At 43.5% G+C, this 21,467-nt stretch overlaps 1 protein-coding gene across 1 annotated transcript in view; it reads right to left on the bottom strand.

The window, feature by feature from the left end:
* morn3 (MORN repeat containing 3) overlaps nt 1–21,467 on the bottom strand; it is a 76,247-nt gene that overhangs the window by 44,431 nt on the left and 10,349 nt on the right. Inside the window, exons 2-3 of the mRNA XM_078554212.1 lie at nt 12,310–12,467; nt 8,138–8,297 (exon numbers count right to left, since the gene is read on the bottom strand). Of these exons, the coding sequence (XP_078410338.1) occupies nt 8,138–8,297; nt 12,310–12,467 (318 nt within the window). The remainder of the gene's footprint in view (nt 1–8,137; nt 8,298–12,309; nt 12,468–21,467) is intronic.

Below are 21,467 nucleotides of genomic sequence, written 5' to 3'. Positions count from 1 at the left end.
AGTTAATTTTCAATGCTAGAGAGGTTAATTGGTAGTAATTAAGTTATGATATCCTTAAAAGAGTACTTGCACTCGTGATAAGACGTAACTTTGTGGTATGTTTAATTTGTATCTACTGTGCAAATATAGCAATTTCATGCTAAGAAATGCATTTCAATGAGGCAGACAGCAAATGGTCATTTTCATGAAGCTAAAGGCAGAGTGCTGTAACACTGACCGCAACTTTTGGGCATTGCCATATATACATGCATCTGTCCCTTTTTTGAAGTTGCTATGCTATTTACATCTAAATAATGTTGCATGCCTTTAGCCTGATTGTTATTTTGACAGTAAAACCTGAGCCAATGAATACTTGTTCATTGCCAGTAGTTAACAATAAATCTAAGTACAGTTAATCACACCTACTTTTGTAACCCATGTTGCTTCATTTGAGGCTTAAGTACTTAATCACAGATGGAATGTTTGAGAAAATTGCTCATTTTTCAGGAAATAGATTAAAATTTGTATAAATGTTACTTCTTTTTCAAAAACACTTGTCAAATTAGATGGATCATGAAATCCATCAATCTCTGCAATAGATCAGCTCACCCCCTCAAAATAAACAATTCAAATCAATGAATTAAGGTCACCCTCAGAAATAAAATTAATCAGAAAGCAAGATTCAACCCAAACTCTGCCCGAATCCCAGGACCTAATACAACCTTAAGCCACTCCTAACCTGGGAATATTTCATTCCAAAGGCAAATCTAAAAGGGAACAGATTCCCAACAACAGCGGCAAGATGGGAAGCACCAGAGATAGCAACAATGTCGTCAGGGGTAGAAAATAATGCAAGAGTGTAGAAACAAAGTTAGTGGGAACGGAAATATGATATCATGGCATAATTCAGTGGTATGAAGATGGAGAGTTATGGATTACTGTAAAATATCAAGGCGTGCTATCTCCCGCTTTCTCATCCATGCCTTTGTTACCTCTAGTTGCAAATAATCCATGCTCTCCTAACTCACTTCCCACCTTGCACCATCTATAAACTTGAGCTCATCCAAAATTCTGCAGCCCACGTGCTAATTCACATCAAGTCCCAATCATCCCATCGTCCTTGTTTGCTGATCTACCTTAGCAATATTGCAATTTAAAAATTATCATCCTTGTTTTTAAATCCCTCAATGGAGACACCTCTCCATATACCTGTAACCTCCTCCCACCTTACAGGATCTCTGCACTCCTCCATTTTGGTATTTTGCACATCTTTAGCAGCTCTGTCTTCAACTGTATTGTCACAAAACTCTGGAATTCCCCCCCTAAACCTCTCTACCTCTCTCTCCTTCTTTAAGGCTTTCCTAAAGCTACCTCTTTGACCAAATTTGTGTTTACTTGTCCCAATATCTCCTTACAAGGCTCTCTGTCAAATGCTCCTGGAGAATGCCATGGGACGTTTTACTATATTAAAGATGCTATATAAATGCAAGTTGTATTGTATTTGTACTGAAAATGCAGTTCTATTAGATATAAGAATTCCTGTAGTCATGAGGTCAGTAAAAATGGATAGTGTTATTATATATGTGACAACTGCATGGAGATAGATGCTGTTCATACTACTACTGGAATTTGCTATCATGTGGAGAAATTAAAATAAAGAAGATAGAAAATAAGGAAAAGAAAGCATGATTGATGTGCATTTATTTAAAGACTTTTTCAACTGTAGGACATTCCAAAGCACTTTACAGCAAAGAAACTACATTTGAAATGTAGTCACAGTTGTAAAGTAGAAAACTTTGAGGCAATTTGACCCACACAGGGCAAAGTGATAATGACCAGATAATCTGTTTTAGCAATGTTGGCTGAGGAATACAAATTGGCCAAGACATAAGAGAGAACTCCCCTACTCCACTGCAAACAGGTGCTGTGGCATCTCTTATGCCCACCTGATAGGGTCTCACTTTCGCAACTCATCTGAAGGATTCTCAACTGTGTAGCTCTCCCTGCTACTGCACTCAAGAGTCAGGCTAAATTTTGTGCTCAAATCCCTAAAATAAGAATTGAACCCATAACCTTCTGTCTCAGAGTGAGAGTACTACCACTGAGCCAAGATAACACCATGATCTATCCCAACCTTGAGCTCTATATATAAAGGGGGGCATTGTCCCAGATCTGCACTAATTGCGGTAGCAGGCGGTAAAATGTCCGCAATGGCGGCTTCTCATGCCATAGCATCCCAAACCCGTCGTGTTAATTATGCATTCCCAGGAAACACGCCATTGTAGTCACAGTTGTAAAGTAGAAATGGCAGGCGGGCTCTCATTCGCCCGCCACGCCATCACCTTGCCACTTCATCATGCTGGCTGCCACATTTAAAGTGCAGCCGCGCACAAATCTCTCAGTGCTTCCAGCCCAGGACTGCCACACAAAAGACAGGATGGCCCCGAAAGAGAAAAAAACTGCAGTGACGCGTCCCTCAAGCACCTTTTGAATGCCGTGAAGGTGCGCTGTGAGGTCCTCTATCCCCACTTTGGCCGCAGCTTGTGCAGCTGCATCACCGATCAAGCATAGGAGGCAATGGCAATGGTGATCTGCGCCGATGCCATGCAAAAGCGGACAACCACACAGTGCTGCTATAGGATGAATGGTCTCATCTGTTCCACCAGGGTAACTCGCCCTTCTTAACTCAGTCACTCACAAACCCATCACACATCCACAGGGATCTCACACCTCAAGGGTCAACACCATTAACTTTCACACATCCTCACATCTCCATCAGGCTCATACCCTCTCAAGCTCGTGTCCTCATCCTGACCATGGCTCTGCTCACCACACAAACATTCCACGCAGTGCCATGTGTCCTGTTCACACTCTCTCCATCTGTTCACACGCAGGAGAAGCCTGCTCACATCAGCAGGGAGAGGTCCCAGACCCGGGGTGGAGTGGCCCACATTAGGTCCCTCACTCACATTGAGGAGTGTGCCATTGCGCTGACTGGTGAGGACACAGACCATGACTGTGATGATGGTGAGGTTGGTGGCGAACACCCTCGTGGGGATCCTGCACCACATCACACCTCTCTCAACACAAATGTGAGTGCTCTCTCTCCTGCTTTTGACTCTGCCGACATGTACTAATTATCTCTACTTTGGTTCACAGGGAGCTCTGCCAAGCAACCAACACCCTCAGCCAGCCAGTACCTAGGTTCCATCCAGGTCCTCACCTCCAGCCAAGAGGCCACCTCCTCCATTGTCAAGCTAGAAATAAGCAGCCTGGAAGACCCATCACAGCACTCACTTACACCCTTCAGCAGTGCAGAGACACACACCTCAGTGGGCCCCAGATCTAGAGCAGGCTCGGGTTCACAAATCTGGTGGTCACCGTACGGACACGTCCTCAGCAAAAGGAGACAGGTTTGGCCGAGCTCCCCGGCACTCGGAGGTCTGCTGGGGAAGGGGCATCTGTGAGGTCCGAGTCAGATGATGAACCTCTGGATTTGGCATTCCAACTCATCCTGGAGAGTCAGCAGAAGACGTGGGAACATCACACAGAGCTGTTGGAAGCCCTCAGCAAGGTGGCACTTGAGTCAGAGGAGTGCGTCTGCCTGCTCTCTGATGAAGTGATGCCCACATGTGCGTGTATGGAGCTCTCCATGGGAAGGATGGCGGATACCATGGAGACCCTGGTCCAGCAGAATGCGGAGATGTGTGCAGACCTGGAGTCTGCAGGAGTCATGGGTGAGTTCCTACAGTGGCAACGTGAGAGGGAAATGGGCACCTCATCATCCTTCCAAGTGCTCCTTCCCCTCAAGGAGTCAGGCCAGGGGCCCCGGGCAGCTGGAGGGAGGAGGAGCGGCAGGTGGACACGTCTGGGTCATCCACTCAGGAATCTCAGAGGCTGTCCTCTCCCTCCAGGTCCCCTTTGCCTGTGAGGCCCTCAACCTCATCCTCTGTCACCACAGAGGGAACAGCTGGCCAACGAGCAATTCTGGAGGGAGAAGCGTGTGTGTGGCAGAGCCTTTCGGAGACTCATGCAAGTACTCTGCCACGCACACGGATCTTTCACGTATCACACTCACCTCAATGTCCTGAGCATTTTCAATGCTGCCTGCTGGGGTTTGCTTTCCGTTGTTCTTCTGAGATGACCTGCATCTCCGCCCACCCAATGATCACACTCCCATGCAGCATCTGATCTCGCCCACCGCGACTGTCGTTTCACTTTCGATTTAGACAGCATGGTCTTGATTCAGTTTTTCATGTGCTCCCCCGTCTTTACCTCTCCTCAGTAACCCATTTCCTTTCCTCCATCACTGTTGACCCCCCTTGCATCACCTTCCACTTCCCCTCTGTGACCTACCAGCCACGACCCTTTTTCTTGTCCAGGTAAACATGCACATTCCCTTCCTTCCTAAAAATCTCACATTCACTTCCCCTACCTCCTACTTCCCACCCCCAAGGTTCATGTCTGCCTTTGAGTCCCCACCAACCACCCTCGCCGTTGCTTTTACCACTACCGTCGAACCCTCATCCTGTCACCCTACCACCTCACTCTGCCCTCAGTGATTCTCACCATTCCCTCGTTCCACCCTCAGTTTACTTGCCAGGAAGCAGTCATGGATTCATCAGAGACCTCCCTTGAACATTCGCCCGGACACAACAACCCCCCTCCCCCTCAGGACCCCTTCTCCCCCTTTGAACTCCTTCCCACCACACCCCGTCCCCACAGTCTCTCTGCCCCCCCCTTGGTCCTCCCCTGGACTCCACCCCTGCTTAGTCCTTCCCCCTTCCTGGCTCCTTCAGACACCCTTACTTCTTCCTCCAACCTTGGTCCTTCCCACTTCCCAACTCCTTCCTCCACCTTTACTTCTTCCTCCAGCCTTTACTCCCTCCCCTCTCCGCGCTCTTTCCTCTCCCCGGACTCCCTCCCCTCTCTGCACTCCTTTCCTTACACCTTCCATTCCCCTTACACCTACCACCATGGTTGCCATCTTCTCCCCTGTTACCCCCTCCTCCCTCAACACCTACATTCTCACCCCCCTGCAACCTCACCCCATCCTGATACCCCTCCCAGTCAATCCTAGATCTTCCTCTCCACACCCTCGACCATCACCTGTTGTGAGCAGACCCTCAATGGTGACTTTCCAACTTCTGTGCGCTACTTTGCAGCAGAGCCATGTCCATAAAAATCCACCCAGCATGCCATGGATGTTCCTCCAGTATGCCATTGCTGTCGGGCTCAGCGTTTTCTGCTCCTCGGATGTCCGCAATGTAAGCAAGGCCCTAACGATAAGTCCCAACTTCTGCACACCACACTTGTCAAGATGTGTTCTGCACCAGAGTGCAATCACCCCGACATGGACGGACGATCCAGCCGGTGAGGGTCGGGGGGAGGGGGTGGATGGGAGGGGGTGATTCCAGCGGGCTGGCCTTATAGTGATACGTAGATGTATTACAATGAGATTCCCGATGTCCGATGGCAGGGTACGTGGAGACAGGCTGAGCAGACGATTGCAAACTGGTTTCACAATATCGTGAAACTGATTTCTGGCCTTCTCGCCATATTATCCGCTCATGCCACCAAGCACGCCCATTGCCAGTGGATACAGAAAATTCTGTCCAAAGTCTGTTTGCAATATTTCAGTAACTAGAACGCACTCCTCTAACATTTCAAAGCCAAAAGAAATATCCATTGTAGAAGTTGATACATCTAAAGAACACAAGCCTCATAGACAGCAGTCAATGTTGTTATACCAGGTAACCCTACTGGTAGAAGAGGTAATTAAGCTAGTTAATGTGGGTAATCCAATAAATGTAACTTATTTGGATTTTCAAAGGTATTCTACAACATTCTTTACATGAGAATAGTTGGGAAGTTGATGCTTGTGCAATAAATAGCATTGTCTAGATGGACTTAATTTGCTTAACAACAAAAAGACTGACATAGCTTTAAGTGGAACATCCTTAATGGAAAAAACTGGTGATGTTCCAGAAAGATATGTTCCAAGACGTTTGCTGTTAATACTATTTTTGAATGATGTAACAGGATATTTGAAATAGTATTATTAAACCTGTTAATGACAAAAAGCTGTATGTGCAGGTAATGAGTACAAATTATCTTCAAAGGGGCTTGAATCAATTATCCAGACAGGCTGATATGTGGCAGATGGATTTTATTGTGCAAAAATATAGAATGGTGCACACAGGAACAACTTACAATAAACAACTTCATAAACTAAAAGGGTCCTATTATGAAGCTGTACTAACAGATGCCTATAAGGTAAAGTATTTGGGAATGATCAGTGATCCTATCGCGAAAGCATCAGTATAGTGTAAAGCAGTTATCAATAAGGCTTCAATGTAAGCCCACTGACACCCACACTATCTTGACTACACTTCCACATAACCTCCTTCCTGTTAAGAGTCTATTCCATTCCGCTAGTTTTTCCATTTCCATCATATCTGTTCTGACGATGCAACCTTCCATACTAACATATCTGGAATGTCTTCTTTTTGCCTCAACCAAGGATTCTTGCCTACCGTGGTTGGCCAAGCCCCTCACTGCGTTCCTTCATTTTATGCATTTCTGCTCACACCCCTTCCCCTCCCTCCCAGAATCATGATAGGTTCCCTTGTCCTCACATTTCATACCACCAGCCTCCATATTCGACAGATCATCCTCTGCCATTTCTGCCACCGCCATTGTGATGTCACCACTTTCCTCTCCCCTTTCAGCACATTGAAGGGACCATTCACTCCTCGATCACCTCCAACAAACCCTTCCCTTCCCACACCACCTTTCCATGCAAACACAGGAGATGCAGCCATGTCCCATTTCCACTCCCTTCGGCTTTGCAACATCAATTCTTTAGTCATTTAATCTCTTCTGCCTTCCACTCTATTACAGATCTTTCCTTTTGCTTCTTTTCCAACCCTCCACCTTTTCACTTGCATAATATCTATTATATCTTTGACTTTTCCCAGTTCTGATCAAAGGTTATCAACATGGAAGGCTAACTCTTTTTCTCTCCCCACAGATGCTGTCAGACCTGCTGAGTATTTCCAGCATTTTCTGTATTTATGTAAGGCACAATGGGTACTGGGATGCAAATAGTGGATTTTGGATTACAAGTCAATGCATGTTATAATGACATCATACAGGCCATTTCTGGATTTTAGCATGCCATTTTGGTCAGCATACTTCAAAAAAGTTAAAAAATGCATTATAAAGAATTCATAAAAGTGATCGGGTTAATCCACTAATAATTAACCAATTTATGAATGTTGCGAGATGGTCCTTCTTATCTGTGGAGTCTAGGTGGTGGTTACTAGACAGACTGCAGTCATACTCTGGTGTCTGCTTAACACTTGTTTATTAGTCCATCACCTAAACAGGTTACAGAGTAGGCATGTTGCTCCTGATCATGGTGTTCCAACCTCCATCTCTTTAGAAAGAGAGTCTAACACATGACTGCCTGATGTCAATGGTACATCATCATCTACATCATACATTAGCATACCCCATCTGTTAACCCTTTATACCTACAATGAAGACAGGTTCAAGTGACTTTACTTATTTTCATAGAAGAAAAGACATGATACAAGAAACATGAATGCTATAGGTAAGATTGAAGGTAAACAAGCTATTTAATTTGGAATAATGAGCATAAGTCTGAAGGACACTCAGTATAGAATTCATGAACATTAAGCAAGGTTAGGAATTGATGAAAGCTTGTTCCCTGTCTCACTGGATAGTGAACATATGGAAAAGACTCCCAGAGCAGGTAACTACTTTGCGATAAACTGAATTAAAAGAGACCTGGAATGACATCTATTGAGAAGGAGAGTTGGGGTTACAGAAATACTAATAATATTGCTGGATTTCTTTTTGTAGGAGAAATATAGGAAGGAAAATAGTGTTCCCTGAAATATGACTCAACAGGTGTTAGAGGGGGAAGAGGTAAAAGGCACAGTCCACAAATTAGCAAACATAGGCTCTGGATGTAACAAATTTGATCAGTAGAACTGTCTTTTCTCAATCCAATTTTTATGTTTTTACCGTATTTTAGCCTGTTATAAAACCAAAATGCCGCTACTCAATCCAGAAAATAAGCGGTTTTACCTTAGGATAATCTAGCTAAGTACTGTAAAATGTAACTCACCAAGGCGAAGCATTCCCTGACCATTGGGAGTGTCATCAAACCATTCACCTTCATAAGTAGAGCAATCGGCATAATACATTCTGCCCCAGCCATTTCTCTTGTCAGCATACCAATGGCCCTCATAAATGTCATCATCTGAGTAAAAGTTGGTTCCTAACCCCTGCAGAAAAGGGATCAGTGATACATAATAACAATGATGGAAAAGCAAAGGTAAAATCATAATCACTGCAAAAAGGAATGAGTAAGAAAGACAAAGACTTGCATTTATATAGTGCCTTTCACAACCTCAGGATGTTCCAAAGTGCTTTTACAGCCAATGAAGTATGTTTGAACTGGAGATACTACTGTAATGGAGGGAATGACAGCCAGTTTATGCACAGCAAGCTCCCACAAACAGCATTGTGATAAGGATCAGATAATGTGTTTTCTGTGATGATTAAGAGATAAATATTGGCCAGGACATAACTCCCACACTTTGCTTCAAAACAGTATCATGGGATCTGTTACATCCATCTGAGAGATCAGAAGGGCACAGCTAAAAACTGACACATTTTTCTTTAATCCTTTCATGGGATGTGGGCATCTCTGGCAAGGCCAACATTTGTTGCCCCATCCCCAATTGCCCTTGAACTGGGTGCCTTGCTAGAGTCAACTACATTGCTGTGGATCTAGAGTCCAATGTAGGCCAGACCAGGTAAGAAGGGAAGATTTCCTTCCCTAAAGGGCATTCGTGAACCAGATGGATTTTTACGACAAGCGATGATAGTTTTATGGTCACCATTATTGAGACTAGCTTTATATTCTAGATTTATTAACTGAATTCAAATTCCACCAGCTGCCATGGTGGGATTTGAACCCATGTCTCCAGAGCCTGGGTCTCTGGGTTACTCATCCAGCAACATTACTACTATGCCACTGTCTCCCCTTATCATATCATAGGTGAGATATAGAATGCTGTACTTAGATTGAGATCGTTATTGCAATAACTATTTTCAGAATTGTGATGTAGCCACTCTATTTATATAACAAGCTTGGTGTTTCAGGAATGTATTGTTTTTCTGCACATTGTGTGTATGTATGTATTTATGTACGTACATTCACAACCAGGCAAGAGTAGAAGGGTTAGCAGATTTGGGAAAGCTAGGACGATACACATCAGCCACTAAGTGATCATCATTGTACTAAATTAATTTGCATTTGAAAGAACTTTTTACCTCCAAGAGGAGGAAAAGGCTGAGAATGTATTTATACCAAGACCTGATGCTTCATCCTAACTTCAAGTTCAAATTGCCTGCCCAATGCTTCTTGGAAATGCCAATTTAAACTGCAAGGCAGCTTCACGAATCAAAGGTAGAAAAGGAAAAGGCAACCCTTGCACCAATTGATCTCGTCATCCCATCATAAGCCAACTCTCCCCACACAATGGATTTTCCCGACATTCCTGCTCCACTAATTCTCAACTTACGATAAAAATTTAAAATTCAAACAAAAGGCACAAAAAGTAACAAATCTCTACCTTTGTTTTTTATATAAATTTCCGTCATTAATGGAGCAGCACAAACTATTGTGTAGAAAGGTGGCCTGGTGACCAGACATTGCAAGCAGCTAAACACAATAGCCAATTGTTAGAGAGCAATTGTTCAGGTGTGGAGTCTGCCTGGACTCCCCTTGCCTCCAAATTGCCAGTAGGCAAAAACCACCTTTTTTAGGCGATACTTGTTCACTGTTTTTAAATGGGGCTCCAAACAAGTTAAAGTGATTTGAGGCACATTTTAGTTTCAATTCCAAGAGATCAGCATCCATTATCCAGTTTACAGTTCTTGCACTGTCAATTCAACACACTTATCGTGGTGGCAAACTCCGTCCCAAAAAATACTTGGTGAAGTTGAAAGAGGTCTAGTAATATTTGTAGTCAGTTAGTTGTACTTTTGGATGCTGACATCTGTAAATGAGTAGTGGATTGATCCATCTTTCTCTTATGGTGGTTACCGTGTACATATCTTGAGTGTTTCAATTTGGACCTAAATGGCATTGTAGAGCCTCTGTCCATGGTACAGGAGGGTACCTGAAAAGATTTAAACATGAAAGTACCACCACTTCTTTCCTGGGATGCAATGGGATGCCAACAGCAGCAAATGGCAAAGAGCACAAAGTCAAGTGAATTCAGACAGCTGTCTTGTGACAAGCCCCAATGGCAGTTACAGCAATTAAGTAATTTTCTAATGTTATTTGATACTTTTTGGAAAATGTTCACAACCCTACTTCTGCCTAGCCCCACTCAGTGTGTTGGTGCATTGGTAAAGCTTCCCTCATATATCGTGTGTATTATTTGTTGTTTTTGAGCTGATTTGAAGATAACTAAAATATAGACAATAATAGAACTTTAAAGAAAAATAGAAGGTTGATTTGTTTGCAGCTGTGTCTGACTTATTGACCTGGGATTTCCTAGAACAGCAACATAGACCTTTAATTATGCTGTATCATACCCCAATCTTATCATTGCAAACTTAGTCCAAATTTTCCTGGAAAAGTAATTTGAATATACAACAGCAAGCATAATGGCAAATTCGGCATCTCACAAGCGGTTGAGTCAATAATTTACCCCATTTACACCAATGTACCAATTAAGCAGATCAATATTGACATCACTGGAGTCATAACGTTCTAAACTTTAAATCCTTTTACTATGCTGAACTTGAACACTAGGAGAAAATTGTTTGAGTTATGGACACACTCAGCTGCTTTATTCTGTTTTCAGGAACATTCCAAGCTACAGATTATTTTTTAATCATTTATTTAGAAGGTGATGTTATTAATTTTAAGATAACTACAAAAGTTGAATATTGGTCAAAAGAGAGATATGTTGCCAAAGCTTTTTGTCTTGCACTCATCAGGACAAACTTGCCAAATTTTAAACGATCACAACAATTTGTACTACAGGAGAAAAGGGTAATGACTGGTTGGCATATCAACTCTGATTGGCTGAGGCATTACCATGGAGAAAGCAACAGGGAACTATTGGCACCCCAAGCTCCCAGGTAATTCAAAAAAGGGCACATTTAACAGTGTGATGCAAGGTATGTAGGCTGTTCATCCTGGCAATTGGCTTTTAGAATCAAACAGCATGTTCCTTCAGTTGTTCATTATAGATAGAGTGCACTCAACCACCCCGTGCTTGCAAAATCCAAAACAAAATGTCTACTGTTAGGTGTGATTCTGTGATTGGGCAGCACTTGCTGAACAATCCTGAATGCGCCAATAGCTATACTAACAACCAATTTAAGATAAACAGTCGAGTTCGTAACGTGGCTCATTTATGCTTGCTGGAAGTGGCATATGTTCAAACACAAGGATCCATTCTCTGCACACAAAAGGAATGTGTTCAAGCCTTGCACCTTTTTTGAATTATCTGAGCGTTTAGGGATTCTATTGTTCCTTGTTGCTTTCTCTATGGCAATGCTTTAGCCAGAGTCGACTTGCCAACCAGTCAGCACCCTTTTATTTTGTAGCATAAATTGTTGTGATCATTTGAAAATTTGGCATTCTTGTGTTAATCCTGATGAGTGCAAGATGAAAAGCTTTGGCAACATGTCTCTCAGCAATATTCATGTTCTGTACCTACAAAAGTCCCAGGTTAAACAAATTAGGGACAGAACTGGACATAGGCACTTGTTCATTGATTAATTTGAAACCAAAGTAGTATTCACACATTAAAAAAATCCATTCCAAAATGTACCAAATAAAATGACAAAAATTCTAGTATTTTGAGAAGGCATGCCTCCAGTACTGACACACCACCCAACCCCCAAAACTAAAACTTTTATGTACAGCATACAAGGATTTCCAAGAGTATAAAATAGCATACAGTATAAAAATAGCTCATTACAGTAACTATCACAAGGTCTTACAATCTTCATAGTTCATTGAAATTTGACGCTGCAAGCAAGTTAGCACATCATGAAAAAAAGTAGAAATTTGACAACAGAAATGTGGAAGATGCCCTAGATTTGTTTAAAAGTAGTCAGTTATCTTGGATAGATAAGCTTTAAAAATAAATATGTTCTTAAGAATAATGATAAATATGCCATGGAGTGGCCACAGACAGTATTACCTCTATGACATCCTCAGAAAAAGTAACTAACACTGAAATCATGAAGTCATTCTGTACTCACATGTCTTTTGTCATTTTTCCATGCTCCTGAATATACTTTTTTATATTCTCCACTGATTGGATCTGGTAGACTGTAAGTTCCGAAACCATTTCTTTTTCCATACTCCCAATCACCATTGTATATGGCTCCAGTAGATTTCCACTTCTGTGTTCCCTTTCCTGTTTAGATTAAACTATCAATGATGATGCTATAGGAAATATTTTAATACTTCAGAATTATATTTTCTTTCTTTCTTATAATGCTCAAAGTAGACATTTTCAGTACTCAGCTATTGTAAAATTGGTGACAGGTGATGTGTGCCAAGCAGACTAAATCCACAAGGGCTTGGTCGCGCTATCACAACGGTTTTGCAATTTGTATTTATTATGAGATGGGTGCACCAAATTCAGAATTAATAAGTCCATCAAGACCTTTACAGAGTTTTTTTAAAAATTAAAACATTTATGAACAATGTGAAAGATGTCAAGCACATACATAAGACTACAATTACTATTATAATGACTCCTAAAATTCCTAATTAACCTGACTCCCAGTTCCACTCCCTTTAAGGCAGTGGTCCAAAAATAGATTTTAGATTTAAAACAAACTCAGCAAGTTAACACAATACCTTAGACAGTGGAATTCCAAATGGCTTTTCCCCAAGTTTAGCTTCGTATGGCAGCAGGCTTTTGCACAAAATGCTGGAGGCTTCATTAAGGCTATTTCACACACTCCTATAAGATCTTACATGGCCTTCTGACACATAACCTTTCCATAGAACCATAGAAAAGTTACAGCACAGAAGGAGGCCATTTGGCCCATCTTGTCCATGCCAGCCAGAGGACACCCAGGTGCCCTTTCTAATCCCACCTTCCTGCACCCGGCCCATGGCCCTGCAGCTTACAGCACTTAAGGTGCAGATCCAGGTACCTTTTAAGAGTTTAGAGTTTCTGCCTCTACCAACAACTTGGGCAGCGAATTCCAGACACCTACTACCCTCTGCATAAAAAAGTTCTTCCTCATGTCCCCCCTACACCTTCTGCCATTTATCTTGAATCTATGTCCCCTGGTTCTAGAACTCTCCACCAAGGGAAACAATTTTATCCTGTCCACTCTATCTATTCCCCTCATAATTTTGTACACCTCAATCAAGTCACCTCTCAGCCTTCTTTGTCCTAAGGAAAATAACCCCAACCTATCCAATCTCTTCTCATAGCTAAATTTTTCTAACCCTAGCAACATTCTTGTGAACCCCCTCTGCACTCTCTCCAGAGCTATTACGTCCTTCCTGTAATGTGATGACCAGAACTGCACATAATACTCCAGTTGTGGCCTCACCAGTGTTTTATACAATTCCAACATTATATCCTTACTTTTATATTCTATACCTCTGCCAATGAAGGAGAGCATTCCATATGCCTTCTTTACAACCTTGTCTACTCGAACTGCTGCCTTCAGGGACCTGTGTACTTGTACGCCAAGATCTCTCACTTCATCTACCCCTCTTAGTATATTTCCATTTATTATGTAATCCCTGTAACTGTTTGACCTCCCTAAATGTATGACCTCACGCTTCTCTATGTTAAACTCCATCTGCCACTTTACTGCCCACTCCACCAACCCATCTATATCATTTTGGAGATTATGGCTATCCTCTACACTATCCACTACTCGGCCAATCTTTGTGTCATCTACAAATTTCCCAATCATGCCCCCCACGTTCACGTCCAAATCGTTAATATATAACACAAACAGCAAGGGTCCCAACACCGAGCCCTGTGGAACACCACTTGAGACAACTTTCCATTCGCAAGGGCATCTATCGACCATTACCCTTTGTTTCCTGTTACAAAGCCAACCTTTTATCCAGTTTGCCACATTACCCTGAATCCCATGGGCTTTTACTTTCCTGACCAATCTGTCATGTGGGACCTTGTCAAATGCCTTGCTAAAATCCATGTACACAACATCCACTGCACTACCTTCATCAACCCTTCTTGTCACTTCCTCAAAGAATTCAATCAAATTTGTGAGGCAAGACCTTCCTTTAACAAATCCATGCTGACCAGCCCTGACTAGTCCATGCCTTTCCACATGACAGTTAATCCTATCTCTCAGGATTGATTTTTCTAATTTGCTCACCACCGATGTAAGACTAACTGGCCTATAATTGTTTGGCATTTCCTTTGATTCCTTTTTAAACAATGGAACTACGTTTGCATTTCTGGAACTACGTTTGCATTTCTCCAGTCCTCCAGTACCTCCCCTGTATCTAGTGAAGATTGGAAAATCATTCTCAGAGCATCTGCTATCTCCTCCCTGACTTCCTTCAGCAGCCTCGGAAACAATCCATCTGGCCCTGGTGACTTAGCAACTTTCAAGGATTTCAACCCTTCGAGTACTTCCTCTCTCTTTATGACTATCCCGTCTAATATCTCGCAGTGTTCCTCCTGGACTACTATATCTACATCCTCCCTTTCCTTTGTAAACACAGAGACAAAATATTCATTCAAAACCCTTCCCACAGCCCCTGCATCTACACACAAGTTTCCATCTTCATCTCTGATAGGTCCCACTTTTTCCTTAACTAACCTTTTAGCATTAATGTATTGGTAAAACATCTTTGGGTTATCTTTAATTTTACTTGCTAATCTTTTCTCATGCCCTCTCTTTGATTCCTTATTTCCTTTTTGACTTCGTCCCTGCACTTCCTATATTCGTCTAGGCTATCTGCAGTGCTTAGTTCTTTGTGCCTATCGTACGCTTTCTTTTTCTGTTTGATCTTCCCCTGTATTCCTCTAGACAACCAGGGGGGTCTAGATTTGGCAGTACCACTCTTATTTTTGTGGGGAACATGTCTATTTTGTACAATTAGGATCTCGCTTTTTAGTGCTTCCCATTGGTTTTCCACTGTTTTATCCTCCAGCAATGCTGTCCAGTCCACCTCAGCCAAGTCCCTTCTCATTTCTGCAAAATTTGCCTTCCCCCAGTTCAAGACTTTTACTCCTGCCTTATCTCTGTCCTTTTCCATGGTAATGCTAAATCTAACTGAATTGTGATCACTGTCCCCGAATTGGTCGCCACTGTCACTTCGCCCACTTACCCTTCTTTGTTCCCCAAGACTAGGTCTAGAATTGCATCTCCTTTCATTGGGTTTGTCACTAATTGGTTGAAAACATTTTCCTGGACACACTGCATGAATTTTTCTCCCTCAGTGCCCCTTATATTGTTTAAATCCCAGTTGATATTAGGATAGTTGAAGTCTCCTACTATTATTGCCCTCTTATTCTTACAAGCAGAAATCTGCCTACATATTTGTTCTTCTATCTCCCTTTCACTATTTGGGGGTCTGTAGTATACTCCCAGTAGTGTGACTGTCCCTTTTTTTATTTCTAAGCTCAATCCATAAAGCCTCGTTTGTTGACCCATTTAGTATATCTTCCCTTCTCACAACTGGAATTGATTCTTTAACCATTAGTGCTACCCCCCTTCCTTTTTTATCTCCTACTCTATTGTGTCTGACGACTCTATAACCAGGGATATTAAGCTGCCAGTTTTGTCCCTCCTTTAGCCAGGTCTCCATTATAGCAATGACATCCTGCTGCCATGTGTCTACCTGTGCCCTTAACTCATCTACCATGTTTGTAATACTCCTTGCATTGAAGTATAAACAGTTTAACCCCGTCAATTTCCCTTGCGGGACACTTTTTAAACTTTGCTTCTCCTGTAACTCTATGTCTCTCACAACGTCCCTAGCTAATGTTCTACCTCCATTTTTCTGATCTGAATCTGACCTATCTGATCCTACTCCTGGGATCCCATCCCCCTGCCACACTAGTTTAACATTCCCCAACAGAACTAGCAAAAGCCCCCGCAAGGACACTGGTCCCAGCTCTGCCTGGGTGCAGCCCCTCCGGTTTGTACAGGTCCCACCTTCCCCAGAACCAGTCCCCGTGCCTCAAGAATCTGAATCCCTCACGGCTACAACATCTCTCCAGCCACGTGTTAATTTGGTCTATCCTCTTATTCCTGCTCTCGCTAGCACGTGGAACTGGGAGTAATCCTGAGATTACTACATTTGAGGTCCTGCATTTTAATTTATCTCCTAACTTCCTGTACTGAGCTTGCAGGTCCTCATCCCTTAGTTTACCTATGTCGTTGGTACTAATGTGTACCACAACCACTGGCTGTTTACCTTCCCTCCCCAGAATGTCCTTTCATTCTCCTTTATACAGGTTTTTCTCTTTTTAATATGTAAATTCTATTGTTCCATATGTCTTTGAAACTGTATCTTCCTCATAACATAAAATCTTTCATGGTGCCAATATTGCCAGTAACCTTTGGGAAAAATGAGCACATTCCTTAGCCTTGCTTATTTGCCGAGTTGTAAACAGACCAAGATCACTTTGAAATTGAAATATCCCTTCATTTATCTAAAAATGCAAATTCCCTTCACACCTTACATGGTAAGCCAGCATCCATGTTTACTCATTAGCATGTCAAACACCTAGTTTCTTTTGACAATTTAAACTTGCAGTCTACTTGATGACAAATGCAATTAAATCACAGACAGACCCAACTAAACTTACCCCCATAAACCTACTTTACAATAAACCAAAAAAAATTATGAAAATTATTATACTTTCATGACAATGGTTAGTGCACATAATTATCATTTTTACTTCTTATGAGGAATTATCATTGCACAACCCAATGTTTAAGTTGTGAGTTTCTTTAGTTTTTTCACATGTTATGATTCTTGGCCAGACTCCCACATTGTTGGTGAGATCCCCTTAGGGACCAATAATGTTTTGTTTAAAGTTTGAGATTTAAGAAACTTGCTCAGTGAAGAAAGCCACAAGATTCCACGAGTTTTGAATAAATAAAAATAAACTTTACTAGACAAGGTCAGAAAGATAAAACAATTTACAATATCTATCTTATACTCTAACATTCAGAGTAAGTATGAGCTACAAGACAATTAGCAGGCAAATTGTGGTCAGACACACCACACTGCACAATAAATGACAGATGTGACCAAAACAGGTTACATGGATTTTTCAACAACCCACCCAGACGTTAGTCATACTGTGAGTCAACCAATCTCACTGAAACTCTGTCTTTTGCACAAGGGTTTCCAATCTTCACCTACAAAGAACTCGCTTTGGAATTCACTCCCAAGAGTCGCTCCAACTCGGACGGCTTCAACAACAGCCCACCCCACAGGATTTCAATCTTGCCTTCCAAGATTCCGTTCCCCTGGATTCCCAAGAACACTTGAGCATCAACGTACAAGCACAATTTCAGCTCTTAAGCCATGCCAAGCAGAAACCTACTGCTCCAGAGGAGTACCTTTGCCCAAATGGCCTGCAGAATGGAGTTGCCAACCTTCAGCTGCCTTCCTGGATCTTAAGGCCATCTCCCAAGCTCACTTCATTTAAAGTCTGCTCCCTGCAGCCCTTTCTCTGGCTTGGAGCCTGTTTCTCTGCTCCTCTCTTTTAACTGAACTTAAGTGGGACCTGTTTCTGTCCCCTGCCTTTGTCCCTTACCTGGGATGTTTTGGGACCTCTCCCAGTTCCCTTCCGTTGACCCTCTCTCTGGCACACTTCCTGGGGCCTCTCCCTTATCTCTTACCTGGGACACTATTTTTAATTCATTTACGGGATGTGGGGGGTAGGATTAGTAAGTTTGCGGATAACACAAAGTTTGGCCGGGTGGTTAACAGTGAGGATGAGTGTCTTGGGCTACAGGAAGATATAGATGGGATGATCAGATGGGCAGATAAGTGGCAGATGGAATTTAACCCTGAAAAGTGTGAGATGATACACTTTGGAAGGAGTAACTTGACAAGGAAGTATTCAATGAATGGCATGACACTAGGAAGTTCTGAGGAACGAAGGGACCTTGGCGTGTGTGTCCATAGATCTCTGAAGGCGGAGGAGCATGTTAGTGGGGTGGTGAAAAAGCCGTATGGGACACTTGCCTTTCTCAAACGAGGCACAGATTACAAAAGTAGGGAGGTCATGTTGGAGCTGTATAGAACCTTGGTGAGGCCACAGCTGGAGTACTGTGTGCAGTTCTGGTCGCCACATTGTAGGAAGGATGTGATTGCACTGGAGGAGGTGCAGAGGAGATTCACAAGGATGTTGCCTGGGATGAAACATTTAAGTTATGAAGAGAGGTTGGATAGACTTGGGTTGTTTTCTTTGGGGCAGAGAAGACTGAGCAGCGACCTGATCGAGGTGTACAAGATTATGAGGGACACAGGGTGGTTAGGGAGCAGCTGTTCCCCTTAGTTGAAGGGTCAGTCACGAGGGGACATAAGTTCAAGGTGAGGGGCAGGAGGTTAAGGGGGGGATGTGAGGAAAAACTTTTTTACCCAGCGGGTGATGACAGTCTGGAATGCGCTACCTGGGAGGGTGGTGGAGGCAGGTTGCCTCACATCCTTTAAAAAGTACCTGGATGAGCACTTGGCACATCATAACATTCAAGGCTATGGGCCAATTGCTGGTAAATGGGATTAGGTAGGTAGGTCAGGTGTTTCTCACGTGTCGGTGCAGACTCGAAGGGCCAAAGGGCCTCTTCTGCACTGTGTGATTCTGTGATTCTGTGTGATGTGAGCGTCGCTGGCTGGGCCAGCATTTATTGCCTATCCCCAATTGTCCTTGAGAAGGCGGTGGTGAGCTGCCTTCTTGAACTGCTGCAGTCCCTGTGGTGTAGGTACACCCACAGTGCTGTTAGGGAGGGAGTTCTAGGATTTTGACCCAGCGATAGTGAAGGAACGGCGATAAATTTCCAAGTCAGGATGGTGAGTGGCTTGGAGGGGAACTTCCAAATGGTAGTGTTCCCATGCATCTGCTGCCTTTATCCTTCTAGATGGTAGTGGTCATGGGTTTGCAAAGTGCTGCCTAAGGAGTCTTGGTGAGTTCCTGCAGTGCATCTTGTAGATGGTACACACTGCTGCCACTGTTCGTTAGTGGTGGAGGCAGTGAATGTTTGTGGAAGGTGTGCCAATCAAGCAGGCTGCTTTGTCCTGGATGGTGTCAAACTTCTTGAGTGTTGTTGGAGCTGCAGTCATCCAGGCAAGCAGAGAGTATTCCATCACGCTCCTGACTTGTGCCTTGTAGGGGGTGGACAGGCTTTGGGGAGTCAGGGGGTGAGTTACTCACTGCAGGATTCCTAGCCTCTGACATGCTCTTGTAGCCACAGTATTTATATGGCTAGTCCACGTCAGATTCTGGTCAATGGTAACCACCAGGATGTTGATAGTGGTGGATTCAGCAAAGGTAATACTATTGAATGTCAAGTGGTGATGGTTAGATTCTCTCTTGTCGGAGATGGTCATTGCCTGGGACTTGTGTGGTGTGAATGTTACTTGCCACTTGTCAGCCCAAGCTTGGATATTCTCCAGGTCTTGCTGCATTTGGACGTGGACTGCTTCAGTGTCTGAGGAGTCACGAATGGTGCTGAATGTTTTGCAATCATGAGCGAACACCCCCACTTCTGACATTATGATGGAAGGAAGGTCATTAATGAAGCAGCTGAAGATGTTGGGCTTAGGACACTACCATGAGGAACTACTGCAGTAATGCCCTGGAACAGAGATGATTGACCTCCAACAACTACAATCATGACTCCAATCAGCAGAGAGTTTCCCCTGATTCCCATAGATGCCAGTATTGCTCGGGCTCCTTGATGCCACATGGTCAAATGCTGCTTTGATGTCAAGGGCAGTCACTCTCACCTCACCTCTGGAGTTTAGCTCTTTTGTCCATGTCTGAACCAAGGCTGTAATGAGGTCAGCAGCTGAGTGACACTGGCGGAACCCAAACTGAGCATCAGTGAGCAAGTGCTGCTTGATAGTACTGTTAATGATCCCTTCCGTCAGTTTATTGATGATGGAGAGTAGACTGATGAGGCAGTAATTGGCCGGGTTGGATTTGTCCTTTTTGTGTACGGGACATACCTGGACAATTTTCCACATTGCTGGGTAGATGCCTGTGTTGTAGCTGTGCAGGAACAGCTTGGCTAGCGACGCAGCAAGTTCTGGAACACAAGTCTTCAATGCTATTGTCGGAATATTGTCAGGGCCCAGAGCCTTTGCAGTATCCAGTGCCTTCAGCTGTTTCTTGATATCATGTGGAGTAAATCGAATTGGCTAAAGACTGGCATCTGTGATGCTGGGGACCTCCAGAGGAGGCCGAGATGGGTAATCCACTTGACACTTCTGGCTGAAGATTGTTGTGAATGCTTCAGCCTTATCTTTTGTACTGATGTGCTGGCTCCTCCATCATTGAGGATGGGGATATTTGTAGAGCCTCCTCCCCCAGTGAGTTATTTAATTGTCCACCACCATTCACAACTGGATGTAGCAGCACTGCTGAGCTTAGATCTGATCCATTGGTTATGGAATCGCTTAGCTCCATATTATTTGCTGCTTATGCTGTTTGGCATGCAAGTATTCCTGTGTTATAGCTTCACCAGGTTGACACCTCATTTTTAAGTATGCCTGGTACTGCTCCTGCCATGCCCTCCTGCACTCTTCATTGAACCAGGGTTGATCCCCTGGCTTGGCGGCAATGGTAGAGTGGGGTATATGACAGGCCATGAGGTTACAGATTGTGGTGGAGTACAATTCTGCTTCTGCTGATGGCTCACAGCACCTCATGCTTGCCCAGTCTTGAGTTGCTAGATCTGTTCAGAATATATCCCATTCAGCATGGTGGTGCCACACAACACGATGGAGGGTATCTTCAATGTGAAGAAGAGACTTTGTCTCCACAAGGACTGTGCAGTGGTCACGCCTACTGATACTATAATGGACAGTTGCATCTGCGGCAGGCAGGTTGGTAAGGATGAGGTTAAGAATGTTTTTCTATCTTGTTGGTTCCCTCACCACCTGCTGCAGACCCAGTCTAGCAGCTATGTCCTTTAGGACTCAGCCAGCTCGGTCTGTGGTGGTGCTACCAAGCAATTCTTGGTGATGGACATTGAAGTCCCGCACCTATTGAAATCCCCCACCTAGAGTACATTCCATGCCCTTGCCACCCTCAGTACTTCCTACAAGTGGTGTTCAACATGGAGGAGCACTGATTCATCAGCCGAGGTGGGGCAGTACGTGGTAATCAGCAGGAGGTTTCCTTGCCCATGTTTGGCCTGATGCCTTGAGACTTCATGGA

The sequence above is a fragment of the Cetorhinus maximus genome, chromosome 12 (assembly GCF_964194155.1).
Source record: "Cetorhinus maximus chromosome 12, sCetMax3.hap1.1, whole genome shotgun sequence".
NCBI classification, from domain to species: domain Eukaryota; kingdom Metazoa; phylum Chordata; class Chondrichthyes; order Lamniformes; family Cetorhinidae; genus Cetorhinus; species Cetorhinus maximus.
The sequence above is the reverse complement of the archived record's forward strand: the minus strand, read 5'-3'. Positions and strand labels throughout refer to the sequence as shown.